General features: G+C 36.5%; 1 protein-coding gene across 4 annotated transcripts in view; it reads left to right on the top strand.

The window, feature by feature from the left end:
• The window catches only part of NUDT9 (nudix hydrolase 9), a 30,049-nt gene extending 9,211 nt beyond the window's left edge, over positions 1–20,838 (top strand). The window contains exons 3-9 of one of the 4 annotated variants that reach the window (XR_004349984.1): positions 242–337; positions 3,646–3,732; positions 9,949–10,060; positions 11,698–11,844; positions 13,406–13,490; positions 17,737–18,229; positions 18,793–20,838. Coding sequence is in view for 3 of the 4 variants with exons in the window: in XM_032632615.1 (XP_032488506.1) it covers positions 242–337; positions 3,646–3,732; positions 9,949–10,060; positions 11,698–11,844; positions 13,406–13,490; positions 17,737–17,915 (706 nt within the window). In the remaining variant the exon portion in view is untranslated. Of the gene's footprint in view, positions 1–241; positions 338–3,645; positions 3,733–9,948; positions 10,061–11,697; positions 11,845–13,405; positions 13,491–15,201; positions 15,280–17,736 lie in introns of all 4 variants that reach the window. The other 3 variants (XM_032632612.1, XM_032632614.1, XM_032632615.1) reach the window with 3 other exon arrangements.
• The last annotated feature ends 812 nt before the right edge of the window (positions 20,839–21,650 follow it).

The following is a 21,650-nucleotide window of genomic DNA, read 5'->3' as shown; positions in this document are numbered from 1 at the left end:
TCCTTCCCAGAGGGGTTACAACACATATCCTTGTCTTACAAGGTGTTTTGGTTAAACAGATCTTCTTTTTCCAGAAACTGTTTTGAAGGAATTGATGAATTTGTAAATGAAAACTAACTAATGTTGTAACTAAAAATTTAGTTTCAAGGATACTGCTTTTATAAATAACTGACTGGCATTATTAAGCTGTTGGTAGTATTGGGTCATTATTTCTTATTTTGCATTGGTATTCTCATTACAGTGAAAGCAGCTTTTCGCCGAAGTTTAATGAAAAGGATGGGCATGTTGAGAGAAAGAGCCAGAATGGCCTGTATGAGATAGAAAATGGAAGACCTAGGTAGGTACTGGGGATGGGACATCTTACAATAATGGTCTTTAAAAGGTAGAAAATACTGTCAACGAAAATTCAATTAACAATCAAGGTAAGAAGAATGAAGGGAGGAATTTTATTCAAACGAACTGAGGATTATAACCCGGAAGACAGACTCTCAGAAAGCTCTGAGAACTGTTCCACCTGTTTGAAGATACAGTCATATACATTTTCGAGATGAAGGATTGTACATTAAAATGACATACCGATATTTCACATAAAGTTCACCGAAGATACATAGTCCAGGTGAGCACATGCAAAGCAAGCAGCAAGTCACCATGCCATCTTTCAGAGCTGGGAAAGAATGCCATTCTTTTAAGAAGCTACATTGCTAGTGTCAGAATAAAGGGGGGAAAAGTGGATTTTTATGGTCAAGCAGGCGCTCCCGTCTTTGAGGAGGTCTGGTTAATGCACAGTGCAGCTGACATTAAGGAAGGAGGGTGGAGGCCCAGACGGACACAGAAAATTTTATGTTTAAATTTTCTTGGGCTTCCCCGGTGGCGCAGTGGTTGAGAGTCCGCCTGCCGATGCAGGGGACGCAGGTTCGTGCCCCGGTCCGGGAAGATCCCACATGCCGCGGAGCAGCAGAGCCTGCACCTCCGGAGCCTGTGCTCGGCAACGGGAGAGGGCACAACAGTGAGAGGCCCGCGTACCGCAAAAAAAAAAAAAAAAAAAAAAAAATTTTCTTGTCCTGCCTTAAAATATACATTTTATTTTATCAATATAATTAATGTTTATTGAGTGCTTGTGTATACCAGACATTGTAGGAAAGAATTTATGTATGCGATCTAATTAAATCACCACAATAACCCTGTGGGTGGATATTTTTAGTTCCATTTACAGGTAAGGAGAGAGAATGTAAGTTGTTTGCACACAGTGAGTAAGTGGTAGAGACAGGGTTTGAATGCATCTTCTTGTAACCTTACCTTGAAGTAGAAATAATTACAGTTGACTCTTGAACAAAACAGGGGTTGAACTACACAGACCCACTTATAATGGATTTTTTTTCAATAGTAAATATTACAGAATTGCACCGTCTGAGTGTGGTTGAATCCCTGGATGTGGAACCGCAGATACAGGAGGACCGTGTATACAGAGGGCCGACTATAAGTTTATACGGGAGCATTGATCAAGGGTCAACTGTAATTGAATAAATTAACAGAGAAGGAAAGGATTAAAAACTGTATTTCAGTAGTTATTTATAAAATGAGATAATACCTTAAAGTAAGAATTTGTCCAAATATATGAGTAAAAATAAAAATAACCCAACAATTTAACATCACGTATCTTTTTGTACTTTTTTTATTTTTAATTTTTTTTTGGCCGTGCTGCACAGCATGTGAGTGGGATGTGGGATGTTAGTTCCCCGACCAGGGATCTAACCTGTGCCCCCTGCAGTGGAAGCACAGAGTCTTAACCACTGGACCACCAGGGAAGTCCCTCTTTTTGTACTTCTAAAAATGATTTTTCTACACAACTCCAATATTTTCCATTTTCCTTAAGAAGACATTATACAAGTTAGGAAGAAATGTAAAAATTAGCATGCCTCAAATAAAACAAAAAAAGATCACAGATTTGGTAATCATGCCTATTACCTCGTAAAAATGTTGCAAAAACTAAAATATTTTTAGTTCTTCTAAGACTTGGAGATAGTAGAGCTCCTCTCACCCTAGCCTGGTCTTTCTTGCTAAATTCTTTCTTTGTTCATTACTTACTCGCCTTTCTATGTTATTGAACCTTTTCAAGTCAAACTCTCCTTGCATTTGACTTACTCCTCAGATTCTTTTCTGGGTAAAATATATTAAAAGACATGTACATATATAAAAGGATAGTCAGCAAAGGCAAGATAGCCTGTTGTTTTAGTCAAGACTCTCTGACAAATGGAAACCAGCTCTAGCTTGCTTGAGTGAAAAAGTGAAGTTTACCACAGGGCTATAGGACCATCTCGAGCCCAGAGCAGAAATGCAGCTAACTTTAGGGAAGGGTGGAGTTGGAAATCCATTAGAACTGTCTCTCTGCTTTATGTCTGCTTTTCCTTATATGTTGCCTTTGGTTTTCTTTTTCTGCAAACAAGTTTCTCTGCTGCTCAGGCTATAGGATAATCTATGTGTCTTTTCTACAGCTTCTAGTTTATAAGTAACAGGCTTGGTCATCTATAAAAACTAACATTATCTCTCAATATTGGCTTTGATCCTTTGTATTCAGGCGTGTATGGTTACATGGAATAAAACATAGCTGCTGACCACCCTGCCCCTCCTCCTGAATTTGAAAAGTAGAATTATCGTCACCTGGCCAGGTGTCTTGTCTTTCTGTTTTTATTTGCAAGTCTTGCTGAGATATTTCTGAGTCTAGAATAAAACAATATAAAGATTCACTCAACTTTAATAAAAGTCACAGGGAAGACCAGAATAAAAAGAGATGGCTGAAAAGGAAAGTTTGACAGGTTGTTTATTTACTTTTACATACTGGGAGGATCAAAGATATAACATTAAATAGGTAAGACTGCAGATTAGGGCATTTCATTTTACATAATGAAAGTTGAACATTTAAGGAATATTGGAAGAAACTGGAAGAAAATCACTCAGGCATGAGTGTTGCTATGTTTATCTGACAGACTTTTTAACATTGGGTGTGGCATTAGGTTAAATAGTAGTTGGCATTTTTATAAAATTGTTATAAAAAATTGAATTTGGTATATTTGAAAATGACATTGAAATATTAAATACTTCTACCTCATTATATGCTATAAAATATCTATTACTGATAATAAATATCTAGAACCCACTGTGAAAAAATGGACTTTAAAATGTAACCAAAACTATTTGGGTGAGACAGGTTGTAGGAGAGTGGAATGGGAAAAGAGGATGTTGATAAAGTGAAGTGTGGGTGTCCTCAGTGATAAAGCATTGCTGTCGCAGAAGTAGACGATGATAGGTGCGGAGCATTTCATTCTTCCGGACTTGAGTCCAGTAAGATTCTAGTTTGAATTTTGAAGTACAGGTGAAAACTGAAACAAATTATTATATTGTAAAACAACTATGGAAATGAGATCCTCCTCCTGGATCAAGCCCCAAACTTAAGACAAGCACGAAAGAAAAGTTAAATAACACTATAAGGAAATCTGTACTTTGAGTGTCAAATATGTAATAGTGCTACTGGATTTGTGTAGAGATATTATTTCCTTCTTATTGCTCTTACTACCTTGTTTTGGGCCATATCAAGTTGTGTTAAAAAAGATGAGCACATTCAATTGATTTTATGGGTTTTTTTTCCAGAAATCCTGCAGGACGGACAGGACTGGTTGGCCGGGGGCTTTTGGGGCGATGGGGCCCCAATCATGCTGCAGATCCCATCATAACCAGGTAAGAACTAAAAACACATTTTAGTAGCAAAGAGCTAAGCAATTGGATAAATACAGACTGTAACCATGTTTTTACATATCCATTATACACACATGCACACACACAGATGTATGTATGTATATGTATGTGTTTTTATATAGAGTCATCCCTTGGCATCCTGGGGGATTGGTTCCAGGACCAGCCCCTGTGCCTCAAGCAGATACCAAAATCTGTGGATGCTTAAGTCCCTTACATAAAATGGGGTAGTACAGTCAGCCCTTCTTCTCCATGGGTTCCACATCTATGGATACAGAGAGCTGACTGCATATACGTGTATATATATGTGTGTGTGCACACAGACACGTATATATACATTCATATGCACACACATGAAATCTATATTTTAAAGGGACTTGATGTAAAATTACAGTGATGTGATTTAAGTGTAAAGCTGTAGTTTTATGTTGTGTGAGTAGGTTAGGCATCATTTAAACAAAGTTAGTTCACCACATATTTATTGAGCATCTGTTTGTTCTCAGAATTGAGTAAGTGCTTTGGTGCATATGAAAGAGTGTAACAGTCCTAAGTTTCTGCTTCCTGTCATTGAGGAGCTCTGTTCTCATTTGCAAGACAGAAAATATTAAATAAGGGAACATGTCAAAGTAATATGGCTGATACAGGATGCTTCAGAAAAGTAGAGAATCAGATGTGTGGGACATAATGATGGTAAACCAGAGCACCCAAGAAAGGTATTATGAAGAGGTAGCCTGGAGCTGAACTAGAAGCTTAGATAGGGGGACGGGAGGACGCCTAGGAACAAGGCTTGTAGTAATATCTATTTGCGTATTGAGGGACAGTGAAAAGACCAGTTTGGTTGAAACAGAAGATCCTTGTAAGAGAATAGTGGATGACAAATTAGACTTAAAATTAATTTTTATGCCATTCTATTGTGGAGAATATAAAATGCCAAAGTTAAGGAGTATGAAGTGGAGCCATTGAAGGTTCCAGGACAGGGGAAAGGGATTCTCTTCCCGAGGCAGATCTATCCGGTAAGCCAAATCATAGTCAGAGGGTTTCTCAGTCAGCATGAATCACAGTGAAGGAGGTAGGGGAATGTAGTGTTTAGATGGACTTAGCCATCTCCACTGGAGTCGTCTTCCCAACACGTGGAATATTCCATCATCTCTGTCATTCTTTTATTTATTTTTTATTTTTAGGATTTCTTCACTGACAACCTCTCTCCTCACATGTGATTGTCATTGTCCTTCTTTAAATAATGCAGACACCCTCAATATTCTTGCTTTTTTAGTTTTGATATTTTGAGGGCTTTCCTTTCTTACAGGAGACTTTGTTCTCTCTGATCTGGGATATAATAATGATTTCATAGTTTAACCCTAAGGAAGCTTATTTTCAAGTTTCTGGGGGAGACAACAATTCTCTCCCCATCTTATTCTCGTACTTGCCCGTCCAATTTCCTCTGACAAAAGGTATCTTTATCCCACACCCAACCGCAGTTTTATTTTCCATCTATCCATCCATCTACCCACCTACCTGCCTGCCTGTCTACCTACATACTGACCTACTTCTGTCCATCTAGAATTCCTTCAGAAGCTTTATGGTTTAAGTGAGATGAGAAGAGTTAATATATTCTTATTAATGAATGTAGTTAAAATAATATTAGTAAATATTAATGGTAGTATCAGTTTCTTTTGACTTTGGTGAGGCTGTCTAAAGACAGGAAGGTGTGAAATATTTGAAGCAGGAATGCTAGCAAAGGGACAAGAAGCAGAAAAGGGAAGCCAGAGTCTTGAAAGTTAAGTCTCTAATTAGCTTATCTTTATCTGTGGTGAACCAAATAGCAACTGAGAGTAAACATGGTGATTGTGTGTCATTTTGAAATGGTAGACTTTTTGAACTTTATTGTTATACAGATGAGAAAACTGAAGGCTTAGAGATGGTCCAAGGCTATAAAAGAGCGCACAAGTGGCAGAAACTAGCTTTCAACAGTAATCTTAGGTTGATTTCTTTGCTATCTCAGTAATACATATATTATTAACTGATGAGTCCCTCCAGATAGATGAGTGGCAGTAGAAATGGAAGGAAGAGAGGAATGAAGGATGTTGAAGAAAGAATCAACAAGATTAAATGAACTGTTAAAAATATTGCTTTACTCCAGGCACTCTGCTAGGTGCTATTATTAGTTTTTACATTTGTTTCTCACAGGAACTCCTCAAGGTAGGTATTGACATATCTATTTTATGGTTCTGAAAGTGGAGACTTACTGAGGTTAAGTGACTTGCCTAAATCATGTAGGTCTGAAATTTGAAACAGGGGTATTTGGCTCCAAATATTGTTCTTTCTCTTTTACACCAGTATTTCACTAATGAGTAATCATAAGAATCACACAGGCACTTTTAGAGCAAAGATTCTGTCCCCTTTTCTTCCAAGTACTTCATGATGCAAAATAGCATTGAATCGTGCAGAATTTCATGAACTTTCTTGTTCAGAATCCCCAGGGAAAGTGTTAAGTTTTTAGATTCCCAGATACCTCTCCTAGAGATTTTCCACATATAATGGGAAGTTTTCAGAAGTTCCTGTATATCTTTTAAGGTCGAAATGACAGGGGAAGTGTTAATATATTATTGTGAATAAACCCGGGTCAAAAGTTAATGGCGGGGGCTTCCCTGCTGGCGCAGTGGTTGAGAGTCCACCTGCCGATGCAGGGGCGCGGGTTCGTGCCCCGGTCCGGGAATTTCCCACATTCCGCGGAGCGGCTGGGCCCGTGAGCCATGGCCGCTGAGCCTGCGCGTCCGGAGCCTGTGCTCCGCAACGGGAGAGGCCACAGCAGTGAGAGGCCCGCGTACCGCAAAAAAAAAAAAAAGTTAATGGCGGTATGATTTTCTTTCCTGTTTGGTTAGAAACAGGAAGGTGTGGACCATCAGAAGTAGGGAGGGAATATGAATCATACATAGGAATATCATTAGCATTTAATAAATGTTAATGAGGTTCACTAGTTAAAATGATATATTATTTCTGTTGTATCAAGAAATTTTGTTTTAAATTTAGTGACAATGTATTTGGTACTAACAGAAACATAACAAGAAACTACTCTGTTTAAAATCCTTAAATGAGTCCACTGAGGATAAAATCTGAGAATGTAAATGTGATACGCAAGCTTTTCATCATCTGCATGGTCCTGCCTTTTTGCCCAGCAGCATCTCTCTGCGTTCAGCTTCTCTTCCCAGGGCTCCAGCTATGACTGGCCGGCTGGCTGGCCTGCTGAGCAGCAGAGACTCTGTGTTAGTCTTCGTTTTCCCAGCTCCTTGCACGTGAGGTGTAGTAGATGCTAGTAAACATTTCTGAGTGGGCAGAGCCATCATTTGCCACCGTATCCCTCCTCTTACCTAATTCGTGTAAATTCTGTTTGTTTAAGTAAAATAGTATAGTGATTAAGAGTGCAGATTTTGGAACCAGATTGCCGGGGTTCAAATCTTGGTTTACACAACTTTTTTCCTCTGCAACCTCAGGCAAGTTATCTACTTCTCTGCGCCTCATTTTCCACATCTGTAAATAAAAACAATAATACAGCTACTTTATAGGCTGGTTTTGAGGCTTAAGTGGATAAATACATTAAAGCACAACAGTATCAGGTCCATAATAAGTGCTATATAAATGACGTTTAAAAAGTAAAGGCTAAAAAAAAAAAAAAGTAAAGGCTAAAAAAGAAAAAAGTAAAGGTAAAATCTGTCTTTTCTCCATGTTCACTGTCTCTACCTTCAGTCCTGTGCTCATCGTCTTGTACCTGGACCATGGTAACAGTCTTCTGGCTGGTTTTCTTGCCTCCAGTCTTGCTTCCCTCCAAACCAACTTCCAAACTTTTGTCAAAGTGAGTGAGCTTTCTAAAATACAAATTGCTAATGGCTTTTTCCCTGCTTAAAAAATATTCTCTGGCTCTCTAAGCAGATGAATTTGATGAATTCTTTGCATACTTCTCCAGCCTCACCATCTATCTTTCCCTCACTGATGCTTGTGTTGCCACATATACTTTCAGTTTCTTGAATACATTATTTTATTTTATAACTTTGTTTCCTCTCTCTGGCATCCTTAAAAACAGATGTTGTCTTCTTATACCAATTATTCTTTCATTTCTATTTACTGTACTCATCAAGCTGTCACTCTTGTAGTTTATTCACATACATGTCTAGCTCCACTACTAGACTATGAACTCTTTTGGGGCAGGAATTATGGGTTAGATATGGTATTCAGCCACAATATAAAGAAATCTGGGCACTCATATCTAAACTACTATATTCAAAAAAATTTTTTTAACATCTTTATTGGTGTATAACTGCTTTACAATGTTGTTTTAGTTTCTGCTGTATAACAAAGTGAATCAGCTATACGTATACATATATCCCCATATCCCCTCCCTCTTGCTCTGCTCTACGTGGTCACAAAGCACTGAGCTGATCTCCCTGTGCTATGCAGCTGCTTCCCACCAGCTATCTGTTTTACATTTGGTAGTGTATATATGTCAATGCCACTCTCTCACTTCGTCCCAGCTTACCCTTACCCCTCCCCGTGTCCTCAAGTCCATTCTCTTCGTCTGCATCTTTATATCTGTCCTGCCCCTAGGTTCGTCAGAACCATTTTTTTTTTTTTTTTACATTCCATATATATGTGTTAGCATAGGGTATTTGTTTTTCTCTTTCTGACTTACTTCACTCTGTATGACAGACTCTGGGTCCATCCACCTCACTACAAATAACTCAATTTCATTTCCTTTTATGGCTGAGTAATATTCCATTGTATATATGTGCCACATCTTCTTTATCCATTCATCTGTCCATGGACACTTAGGTTGCTTCGATGTCCTGGCTATTGTAAATAGAGCTGCAATGAACATTTTGGTACAAAACTCTTTTTGAATTATGGTTTTCTCAGGGTATATGCCCAGTAGTGGAATTACTGGGTCGTATGGTAGTTCTATGTTTAGTTTTTTAAGGAACCTCCATACTGTTCTTCACAGTGGCTGTATCACTTTACATTCCCACCAACAGTGCAAGAGGGTTCCCTTTTCTCCACACCCTCTCCAGCATTTACTGTTTGTAGATTTTTTGAGGATGGCCATTCTGACCGGTGTGAGGTGATACCTCATTGTGGTTTTGATTTGCATTTCTAATGATTAGTGATGTTGAGCACCGTTTCATGTGTTTGTTGGCAACCTGTATATCTTCTTTGGAGAAATGTCTATCTAGGTCTTCTAAACTAGTATATTTTATTGAGTCTCATGTGGAGTGATGATTAGATCATAGGCTTTCTTTTTTGGTTTAGTACTGGAAGTTCAAAAAACTTTATCTTTGCCTAAGAGGCTATTAAAACTATTCTTAAAATTCGGCAGGAGGAAGTAGATGTGGTGGGTGTAGGGAAGGAGAAGGGGAGATTTATCAACATCTTTGTGAAGGAGGCTGTGGTTAGAAAAAGCACATTCTGAAATTAACGTCACCTCGATGCTTTAAAAAAATGCAATTCAATTTGAGATATAAAATTAAATGATAGTGTGAGACTTCTTTTATCAAAAGCGGGGATAAAGATTGAGAAGCACTTTTCTTGAGACCAGCTGAACCTGTATCATATAATCTGCTTTTCTGAAAACGTAGGACGAACTGTTAAAAGCAAATATTATAGATCTTTTTCACTACTTAAAATTCTTAAAAAGGATCCTTGGATTAAAAAAAAAAACTTTTATGACCCTTCTTTTTTTTTTTTCTTTACATCTTTATTGGAGTATTATTGCTTTACAATGGTGTGTTAGTTTCTGCTTTATAACAAAGTGAATCAATTATACATATGTTCCCATATCTCTTCCCTCTTATGTCTCCCTCCCTCCCATCCTCCCTATCCCACCCTGTGACCCTTCTTTTAAATTCTGTTCTGCTTTTAATTTTTTTTGATAAATCTTACTTTAAGTAGTAAAAACTGTTATATCTTGAATTTTTATTATGGAGACTATAATATCCTTTCTGGAAAGTAGACATTTGTCTTGGTTTGTAACAGTGCTAAATAAAGAATATTTTTAATACAAAACAATATTTCTTTACAAAACTAGCTGATCTGAGGTAAATTTATATATACTCTGTTATAAAGAAAAATATATCTTTATAGCTTTGTCTTAAGCTTGAAATAGAACCTTGGTCTTTGTTCTAAATCAGTTATGACCTTACATTACTGTTATAGGTGGAAAAGGGACAGAAGTGGAAATAAAATTACCCATCCCATTTCTGGGAAAAACATCTTACAGTTTGTTGCAATAAAAAGGAAAGACTGTGGAGAATGGGCCATCCCAGGGGTAAGCATTAAAATTAAGTCAAATCAGTGTTGTAAGTTCTTTTTAGTTGCTTTATTTACTACAAGGTTATTGTGTATGGATCTTTTCTACTTCATTTATTCTCCATTCCTCCCCAGTGATTCTTTTGCAATGAAGTATCATTGTCAATGACAAATGTAGGATAATACAACAAAGCTGTTAGAATCTGAGTCTAATTCTAAAACCTTTGGGAAAGAACGTGGACTTTGGAGTTAGACCCGGGCTTGTGTTTTGACCTTTGCACTTTGAGCTAGTGATATGGAGTTCAGACCTTTGTTTTAAAAATAATCATATATATTTCACAGGATTATTAGAGATAGCATATAAAGCACCTGGTATAGTAGATACTCACTAATATTGGGTTTCATCTCAGAACTCAACACCTACTCCAAGCCCAAGGTAAGATTTTTAGTATTTTTAAAAAGATAACACTATTACTGTTCCTTGTAGTTTTTTGAGTTTTCATAATATCATCAGGAAGAGTATACTTCTATTGAGTTCGTGTCAGTAGTATATTTCAAGGGGCTTTTAAAAATGTGTATGTGTTCAGTAGTGGGTTTTATATTTTATGCCATCTTGTGAAACGGAGATAGTTTGATGAGAGAATGGCTCTTTATATACACATTCTCCTATCTGCAGGAATGGCTTTTTTTCTTTGTCGGGTAAAATGGAATGAAAATGAAGGTTGTAGCTGACTGTGACAAAAGCTTAGGATAATTATAAGAGCCAAATAGTCAAACTCCACTCAGTGCTGAATGCAAAATACAATGATATCATCACAGGATCTTATATTTTTATTGTCATTTGAAATTCTGATCAGTCAGGGAACTGTTGTCGTTAATATAATTTTGAGAGTCGTTGATCTACTCAGTATATTTTGAGCATCTGCCTTTTGTCAGCTAATATTTTAGACATTGAGGATACAGCAGAGCAACATAAACAAACATCCTTGTCTTCCTGGAGCTCACACTCCACTGAGGGAGACAGATAATATAACATGAACAAGTTACTGTAATGTTAGAAGGTGATAAATATCAATATTAAGGAAAAAACTAAAGCAAGGCAGGGGATTAGGAAGTGTTTGAGAGTTTGCAATTTTCAATAGGGTGGTTAGAGAAGGTCTCCTGAGAAGGTGACATTTGAGTAAAGATCTGAAGGAGGTGAACGAGTGAACCATGTGGATGGATATCTGGGGAAAGCATCTTGGGCAGAAGTCATAGCAGGTACAAAGGCCTTAGGGTTGGGATATGTCTGGCATATCCTAGGAACACTGAGGAGGTCAGTTTGGCTGGAATGGAATGACCAATGGGGAACGTATCAATTTGCTGTATTCTTTCTTGCCTGCATCCCTTCCTTCCCATAGCTTGACTTTGGAAGATACCAGGAAAGGAGTCTGACTGGCTCAGTTGACCATAGGCTAACTTTGGACTAATTACTATGGTTGAGTATATGGGATACGCTGCTAAGCTGCTTGTACTAGAAACAAATGATTTAGAGAAGAACATATCACAGAAGATTATGGGCAGATAGAGCAATATATGTCCACTGCATCACTCAGTAAATATCTATTGATTGAATTGAAGCTTATTACTTTTTCTAAACAAAAATGTGCCTCTTAGGGGATGGTGGATCCAGGAGAGAAGATTAGTGCCACACTGAAAAGAGAATTTGGTGAGGAAGCTCTCAACTCCTTACAGAAATCTGGTGCTGAAAAGAGAGAATTAGAGGAAAAGTTGCACAAGCTCTTCAGCCAGGAACATCTAGTGGTAAGAAATGAAGATTTCCAGGAAGGATTTAGTCCTGGGGATTAATGAAAATTACTTAAAGTTCACCTGGAAATCTGGTAGATCATTTTCTGAATAAAGTGAAATACTTGTATATTTGAAATACATGTTCATAAAAACAAATTAAATTGTAGCTCTTCACTGTAAATAGATTTCTACTTAAATTTTTATAGTCCAACTTTAGGCCAGTTACATCATTTACTATAATACATTTTTTCCTCTTAATTTTTCTTTAGGTGTGAGCTAATGTGACACTGAGTTCACCCATCTAACGGAAAATCTTTTCTTTTTTAAAAAATTTGCATGAATTCAGCTTTTATGAAAGGACATTTACATTTTAAATTATGTTATTCAGAGTTTTTCTTATTCATAACCATTTAAGTCTCATGGCTGTTTTGTCTACATACCTTTTGTGATTAAAAAAGATCACTTTATAAGGTATATGTGCACTAATAATAAGGAAAAGGGTAGATTTTCTTTTCTTTTTTATTGGCTTTTCTTTGAATTGCTTTGTTTTCTTTCTAGAATTAAGATTTCTTAATTATTTATCTATCAATATGCTGTCTGGGTTTCGGGTCACATTTGTCTTAGATGGCTAGATCCAAATCTTTTCACGTATTAATAGCTTAAATATTAGTCTTTGCTAACCTTATTTATAGATTTCTAACTAGAAGAATCTATCTTTGTATGTCTAAAACTATAATCACAGAAGTTATTAAAACAGAAAAATACTTATAGACTCTTAAAAAAAATCATATGGCCCAAATATGACTATTCTGAAATTCTGAAATTAGAGTCTGAGGTGTTGAGGGTTTTATGAATTTTAAAGCTGCCTCAAAATGTTCTTGAGAATATTGTTCCCTGGGAAATTTATTTATTTATTTTAAAAAAATATTTTATTCTTTTGATGCTATTGTAAATGGAATTGTTTTCTTAATTTCTTTTTTTTAAAAAAAATTTATTTATTTTTTTGGTTGCGCTGGGTCTTAGTTGCGGCTCACGGTCTCCTTAGTTGTGGCATGTGAACTCTTAGTTGCAGCATGCATGTGGGATCTAGTTCCCTGACCAGGGATTGAACCCGGGGCCCCTGCATTGGAAGCGTGGAGCCTTAACCACTGCGCAACCAGGGAAGTCCCTGTTTTCTTAATTTCATTTTCACATCGACTTTTTTTTGGCTGAGCTGCACGGCTTGTGGGAACTTAGTTCCCCAACCAGGGATTGAACCTGAGCTCTGGCAGTGAAAGCACCGAGTCCTAACCACTGGACCATCAGGGAATTCCCTCCCTGGAAAATGTAAAACAAGCGTATGGAATGCTACATTAAAGGTCCTGTAATGTTTACATTTCTTTTTTTTTGGGATAAAAAGCACATAACATATAATTTGCCATCTTAACCATTTTTAAGTGTACAGTTCACTAATGTTAATTAAATGTGCATTGTTTGCAACAGGATATTTCTGATTCTGATGAAGTTAGCATGCTCTTCTCTACCCATTCCTGTTCACCCTGCACTTTTTTTTCGGTCTGTCTCCTTTTAAAAATAGATATATAAAGGTTATGTTGATGATCCTCGGAATACTGATAACGCATGGATGGAGACAGAAGCTGTGAATTACCATGATGAAACAGGTAATCTTACTTATGTTTATTAAGCTAACTGAATTAGAGGATCCAATTTAAGTGAAGCAGACTACTGGGGCACGGTTAAATCTGGACTATTTTAGCATTTTAAGTCAATCAACTACTGGTTATAGGATAATATTTGTATGAAAGCAGATTGTTTATATTATAAGAATATGTAGAAGAAAGCTTTAAAAGTGTTACCAGTAACTAATATCCTTTAATCCATTGGTAGCATATAAAATTAAGGTTAAATTTATAGACTAAAATTATGTGCCCTAAAGTTGTTTGTATGACTCCATTTGTGTAAAATAAAAACAAAAAGCAACTGGAGATTTGGGTAGGAAGTATGGCTGTGGTAAAGGAAATGGGGTTTATATCTGTCTTAGTGTTTGAAATAATTTTATAAGAGCATGCATTATTAAAATACAAAACAATACCAAAAAAATTCCAAGTACTGAAAAAATTTTAAATGAATGTTTTTTTCTAGTCAATGGATTTAAAAATTTTAGAGGGTGGGTGGGAATCTGCTATCTTAAAAATTATGATTTTAACATACATTGAATGGCTGGCTTCTTTTGAAACATATTTTATTGCTGAATTGGATGACATTTTAAATATTTTGTTTTCATCTGTAGCATAATGAAATGAGGGTACCATGTCAGAGAACTAAATGTTCCATTCATGGCTCCTTTCTAAGTTGTACTGTTGCAGGAAAAATAGGGCCCGAGTGGATGGTCATATCCCAGGTCTCAGGCGAGTCCCTGGGACGGGCTGCCAAGTGAGGGTCCTTGGCTTCATGTGGGAAGGAATACAAGAGCAAGACTAGTGAAAGCAGATTTATTCAGGGAGATACACACTCCATAGACAGAGTGTGGGCCATCTCAGAAGGCAAGAGGCCTCAAAATATGGGACATTTAGTTTTTATGGTCTGGGTAATTTCATAGGCTAACGAGTGGGGGGATTATTCCAGCTATTTTGGGGAAAGGGTGGGGATTTCCAGGAATTGGGTCACCATCCACTTTTTTCCTTTTATGGTCGGCCTTGTCACTGTTATGGCACCTGTGGGTGTGTCATTTAGCATGCTGATATATTACAATGAGCGTATAGATCTAGCTCAAGCGTATAGATCTGAGGCTCAAGATCTAGTGGAAGTGGAATCATCTGCCATCTTGGACCTAGTTGGTTCTAACCAGTTTATGTACTGTCTGCAATGTTTTTGTCATTCTTTTAAAGGTTTTGCCCTGCCCCCTTCCTGTCTCAGTATAACCTTGTGCAAATCACATGTTCTCTTGGACTCAGTTGTTTCCTTACAAAATGGGCTGGAACTAGAAGATCTGTCACTTTTACATTCTTGTTGAACTTCAGAAAACTCCCAGCACCAATTTCATTACTTCCAAACAACAACTCTAACCAAAGTATTAGGATAATTCATCCTGGTATTGAGAACTTAAAAGAAGCATTTCAGAAGGAGAAGTATGCAAATACAATTTACAAGCAGGTCTCTACAACTTAAGTACTGATAAATTTGTTAGCTGCGTATTTTTGGAGTTAAAATACAATGACTGACCCTCTAGAGGGTGATTTTATAGTGTTTGAGTTGTTCAAATCACTGTTTTCACTGTTTTATTTTCTCTCTGAACTTAATAAAAAATTTGTGGTCTGATAATTCCAAATCTCTGCTGTATCTGAGTCTCACTCTGATGTTTTGTCTCTTCAGACTGTGCTCTTTGCCTTGTAGCATGCCTTCTAGTTGTTTTGAAAGGTGAACATGATGTATCCAGTAAAAGAGACTGAGGTAAATAGATCTTTAGTGTGAGGCCTTATGTTTAGTTGACTAGGAGTTAGGCTGTACTTATTTGCTGTAATTGTATGTGTCAGAGGCTAAAACTTCCTCTGGTGTTTTTGTTTTTGTCTCTTCTGTTGTCTTTGGGTTTCTCTAGAGACTACTTAAATAAGGTCTGGGCCAGGCAATTCTTTCAGTTACACTTCCTGTTATTTTATGGAATCCCTATTGCTGTGGGATTTGGAGGGGGTTTGTGGGCTTTTGGAGGAGAATCACAGGAGAACCCAATGATTAGGCCTTAGTTTTTCAGTGAGCCTGGGCCCCTGGGCTGTGACCTTCACTGCCACTTTTCAGCTTCTTCCTTCCACCCTCACACTCCTTAGGCGAGATAGGAAGGCTAGAGTTGGGTATTTCCCTTCCCCCAGGTTGGTTAGGACTGGTGAAATATTTTTCTTAAGGGCAGAATGCTCTGTCTTATTTCAGAATGGTTACTTTTACCCTCTCCCTGCTGCAAGCAAGTGGGGATTTTTCTTGTCTTTACTCTGAGAACCTGGTGGCATTCCTGGAGGTAAAACTCCTGAAAATATGACCCTCCCACCCCAAGACTGTGCCTCCAGGAGATTTTCTCTCTCAAGGCAGTTCACAGATCAGTTTCCAAAAATGAGTCAGTTACATTTTAAATGTTTCTACCACTTGAAAGCTCCAGAGGTGGGATTCTGTTCCTGGTAAGTTGTGATTCTCTGTATTTGCCTGTCTCTCAAATTTTTAGGGTGGTATTGTGCCCTGTGACCTCAATTCTCTGATGGATCCAAAAAGAGTTGTTGATTTTCAGTTTGTTCAGATTTTTTGTGTGTGAAGATAGGAGTGATGACTTCCAAGCTTTTCACGTGTCAGACTATAAACTTTAAACTTTTTAGAATTCTGTTTTGTGTAATTTATTAGGTGACCAGAAGGGGAGGATGCTTTTCAGACATTATTAGATCTGATAAAGAGCATGTTAGAGGACACTGTTATTTAGATAATCAGATATTTTAATTTAACTTTTAGATTCAGGTTTACTTCTTAATTCTGGTTCTCCATTGAAAATTGGATGTTGCAGTTGCTGTGAGATACACAAAGAGCTGTCATTTTAGCACTGGGATTTAGAAACCTGTTATGCTGAAATATTCAATTGATTCTTTTCTTTTAAGAAGCAGATTTATTATTTTATTATTTTAAAGGTAATCATTGTAAAGATAAAGGATATAGTGTTTATAATGAGTTATTTAGAAAATAGGTGACATAAAGCGGAAAAAATTTTAAAGCACTAGTTATTTCATTTCCCAAAGATACCACTGTTAGCATTTTGATTTATCTTTTTCCAGATTTTATATAGCTGTTTTTAAAATAAAATGGGCTCACACTGTACATTCTGTTTTGTTACTTGAATTTTCACTTAAAAATATATTATGGACATATTTCCATATCAGTATTTATAGAATGGCTTCCCTTTTAATGGGAGTGCATTTTTGTAGCTGTCTTATCATTTATTTAATGATCTGTGCCCTCTAGATGGAAAGTTCGGTTATGTCCCATTTTCTCTTTTTGGTTATAAATAATGTTGCCTTGAATACTTCAGTAGCCTTGTCTTTTTATTTCCTTAGGATAAATCCTTTGAAGTGGAATTGCTGGGTTGTTTATTGTATCCCCAGTACAGAGTCTGGTGCATAAGAGGCACTCTGATATTTTTTGAATGAATGCTCATCAAAGAGCATTTGCCTTTTAAAAGCTCTTGATAAACATTGCCAAATTGTCCTACAGAAATATGCCATTTAGATTGCCAACAGTGATTGAAAGCATTTCTTTTTAATTTTTGATAATTATAAATATTTTAATAAATATATATGTATTTATAAATATAACTCTAAATATTTTTTGAATTTTATTTTACTTACTTACTTATAAGCAGGTTCTTATTCTCTGTTTTACACATATTAGTGTATACATGTCAGTCCCAATCTCCCAGTTCATCCCACCACCACCTCATCCCCCCACTGAATATTTTATTTTATGGTTTCTGGTTTGGTGTCATACTTGGAAAAGTACACTTACCTTAAGACTCTAAAGTGAGTCATCAATAATTGTTTTCTTTCATTTTTTTTAACATTTAAATCTGTAATCCTTCTGGAATTTTGATGTGAGTTTTCATGTTTATTTAATGTGAACTCTTTTTTTTTTTTTGAAGGGTAATATTTTTACTTTTTAAAGAGAAAAGCTTTCTTACTGGTACCGTCACTTAAAATTTAGGAACTTAGTTAAAATTGGGGCATTTGGGAAATTTGGAATATTCTAGTTTTTAATTCACTTGGCCACTTAATATAATGATGATTTAAGGTTATTATAGTAGCAATACTTGAAGATACAGAATTATGCTGAAAAAGAAATGAATAAATTACTTTTTCTTGATGATGTTTTTTCTTTGGTAACCAGGTGAGATAATGGATAACCTTACCTTAGAAGCTGGAGATGATGCTGGAAAAGTGAAATGGGTGGACATCAGTGATAAACTCAAGCTTTATGCTAGTCACTTTCAATTCATCAAACTTGTGGCAGAGAAACGAGATGCCCACTGGAGTGAGGACTCTGAAACTGACTGCCATGGGTTATAGCTCGCAATCTCCATGAAAGCCAAATGGCAACAAAGGAACATGTACTGAAAAGAAGGCAGCATCACAGAACTCATATATAAAAAGGGCAGGGGTAGATCACTTGGAAATTATTTTATTCACTTTCAAAATGATTTGCATTTAGAAGGTTTTGCTCCAGAATAAAGTTAGCAAATATGGTGAAACAGAACACAGAATTTTCTGCTTTCCAGTCAGAAGAGCTATAAATAATCATATTTTGTATGCGTTTTATTTAAGCATGGCTTAAACCAAATTTAACAACTGATGCTCTTTGAAGAATCAGAATCTAAATAAAGGTAAATTTCTGTTCAGCCATAACTTCTGCTTTCCATGTAGTTCTTGTTTGTCTTTTTTTTTTTCCTCCATTGATCTTCTGAGGTCTGAAGGATGTTCCTGTCACATCAAGCTCCTTTCAGAATAGCACCGATCACCACTGTTTAATCTGATTTATCTTTCAATTATTTGCTTTGCATTTTGCTTTACATGATCTTGTTGAAGCTGCTTTCAAAAGTGGAAGCCTCATGTATTCTTGCCTTTAGAGTTGTAAGTTTTATGAGGAAATTTCAGTCATTCTTAGCTGGTAAAGGTCAGGATCAGCGAACAAGAAATCATGTTCTCATTTCCAAGAATTATGACTTAAAAAAATGTGTGCAGGAAACTAGTAATTTAAATTGCTATATGCATTTCACTCTACTGTAACTGTATGTGCCATAAATGAATTAAAAATAGATGTTCAGAAAGGAACTGAAATCAGAGACAGAGGAGGTCTTTGGGAGTTTGGGTGTTTTTTGTTAGGAAGAGATTGTTAAGGACTGACATAGGTTTTTGAGAGACTCACTATTAACATTGTAATTCCCAGAGGAAAGGAAAGAGTTGGTGTTCCACGTGTTCCTGGAAGCAGGGAAGAGGAAGGAAAATAACACTGCCTTGTCGCATGTGTATCACGTTCTGGCCAAGATGTCCAGTGGGAAAGTCTCGTGATACTAATTCCTGTCAGCCTGAGGCAGGGACTGCCATAATTCCATCTTCATTTCAGTTGGACTACAGGTGGGGCATCTGAAGGAAAGGAGGGTTAGGGGATAGAGACCTGGTTGTTTCCTTCAGATATTTGAAAAGAGTATTAGGCTTACTCTGTAGCTAGAGGACAGAACTAGGGCTAAGGTAAATCAATCGAAAAGGTGTTTTTTGTTTTTTATTTTCTCTCCCCCCAACCCCGAGTTAGTGTCAAAACTCCTTTGGGGTAAATTTGAACTGAAATGACAGGAGGCTTTTTTCCCCTTAGTGTGACTGTAAGTTTTGCTGAGAAACATTAGAATGTTTGATTTCAGGATGCTGCCTCAAACCTCTCTGGAAGAGTTACAAGGTTTATGTGCAGTATTAAATTTCTAAAATCCATAAAATCCTGGTCCTTGGGTACATAACAAGGGACTTGTACTTGACAAGAATGATCTGCTCATTGGATGAGGGGTAGGATAACCTTGTCCCAGCATGAAAGAGTCTGATTCTACGTTTACTGTCTGGTAGCAAGAAATTGCTTCTTCCTGGCATGGAATAGAATTCTCTAAAATTGAAACTACTTACAGAAGCTCTTGAGAAAGTTTGAGCAATTGCCTAAAGAATGACATTTACTTCTGTTTTAATAGTTTTGACACATCTACCCTGACATTAGTAAAGATATTAGGTTATATGAAAATTTTACTTAATGAGTAAAGCACATGGTCCGCAGATAATCAATGTTTTGGTGGCATTTTGTAGTTTTCATTGGAACATTTACAAAGTATGCAAAATGATAAAGCTACTATACCCTACAGATAGGGTAGAAGTAGATAATCTTCTAACTGTACGTATCCAGCACCATCTGTAATAGAAAAAAACCAGATTAAAATTTTAGTTTAAGACATTTCTGGAGGAATATCTGCTCCTGTATCACTAGGTGATATTGCCTTCATATTTACTTATATTTCAGATATAAGGAATTTTTTTTTTTTAGAGACAGTTAAAACAGTGATAGATAGCATTTATTGAATAGCTACATTGTATCACTTAATCCTCACAACACTCCTGTGAGCTTAGGTGGTATTGTTCCTATTTCACAGATGAAAATGATATTTAGAAAGGTTGCCCCAAGGTTTACTCAGTAAGCAACAGAGCTGGATTTGGAATCCCGGTCTGCAGGGTTCCAGAGCCAATTCTCTGTCTGTTGTATTCCCTACTACGTTTATGAAGCTTTTATGATTTCTTACTTTAAGTTTGTAGTTTGGAAGATTTATATTACTTAAGCAATACTCATGTTATCCATAGTAATCCGTTTATGGTTTGTGACTTGAAATGTAAGGGCCACGTCTGATTTGGCGAGCCTTGTTAAACTGGTTCACATAATTTTGGCGCAGAGACAATTTATTGATAATATCTTAACCTAAGGATGAGCGGCTGCAATCCAGGTGTCTTGCCTGCAGGTGTTCTTGAGATTTCAAAGCATTTCAAACTCAAATAGAAGCGAGATACTAAACATGCTAAAGAGGGCACCTAAAATTTCTAACCACTTTTAGAGGCTAAATGCTACTCTGTCCTACAGTATAAGGACTTATGATGGTTGCTGTTATTTTCTAAAATATTTGTGAAGTTTGAATAAATAAACTGATTTCAAGACACATCATTTGAAGAAAGCACTTGTAATTAATTTGGTCTTGTTTACACCTCCTTTAATCATATTCTTAACTTACCAATATCTATCTAACTTAACAGCACAATCTGAAGCTGTTAAACTCTTAGGATAGAAGTATTTAAAAATGTATAATAATGCTCAAAAGATATTTGGAGATTTTACTAACCATATATAACTTCTGACATAGTAGTAAGAGAATTATTTCTGCCAAAATAAACAATACAGATCATAGTTACTACATGAAGGTATTTTTGCCGTATTTTTTCTTTGCCTCCACCCATGTCTCCCATATTATGTTTATTTAATGTTGATGGATTAGTATGGGTACAATCATGTAATGTTGGGACATAGCAAATAATGTGGTTCTGTTATACCTAAATGCTGAGAAATCGAACCATCAACTGTCTTTTCTGCAACATAGAGCTTAATTTCTCCCACTTCACCCTTGATGGGCTGGTAAGAGCATTTGAATTGTTAAGAAACACAGAATAAACACTTTAGGGCAATGAAACTTTTCAGAAGGAAAACGCGTGAAATCCAATTTCTTTCTCAAAATTAAGATTGAGAATATTTTGATTCATCAGCTTCTCTCAAGGTAGGTTAAAATACATACTGACATTTAATTGACATTAATTCGGATATTTTAAAAAGGAATATACCTTTTTGGTCTCTCTCTCTCGTATATATTTTAGATGAAAGCAAACTTGGGTGAGAATCAAAGCAGAAGTCTCAAGGTTTGTAGCCTTTCCGTCAAGAGAGCTGATGCCTTTGTGTTAAGGAGACTTGTTGGCTTGCCTTGAGATTAGAGCATTTCTAGATTTGGTAGTTTCACAGCAGGCTTTTCTCACTGTTTGCTATGAATTGTCCATAAGACAAAAATAAGCTTGAGGTAAAATTTACTATTTGAAATTTCTTAACCTAATTTCTATAAACTGAAATTTTGTCAAATGCTATGGGCATTATGAAAAGAATACAGTTTTAGACCTGTAGAAATTCTGATCTGAAGATTTTGGAGGAGGGACTTCCCTGGTGGTCCAGTGGTTAAGACTCCA

The sequence above is a fragment of the Phocoena sinus genome, chromosome 5 (genome assembly GCF_008692025.1).
Source record: "Phocoena sinus isolate mPhoSin1 chromosome 5, mPhoSin1.pri, whole genome shotgun sequence".
NCBI lineage: Eukaryota > Metazoa > Chordata > Mammalia > Artiodactyla > Phocoenidae > Phocoena > Phocoena sinus.
This window is presented reverse-complemented; position numbering and strand designations above follow the sequence as displayed.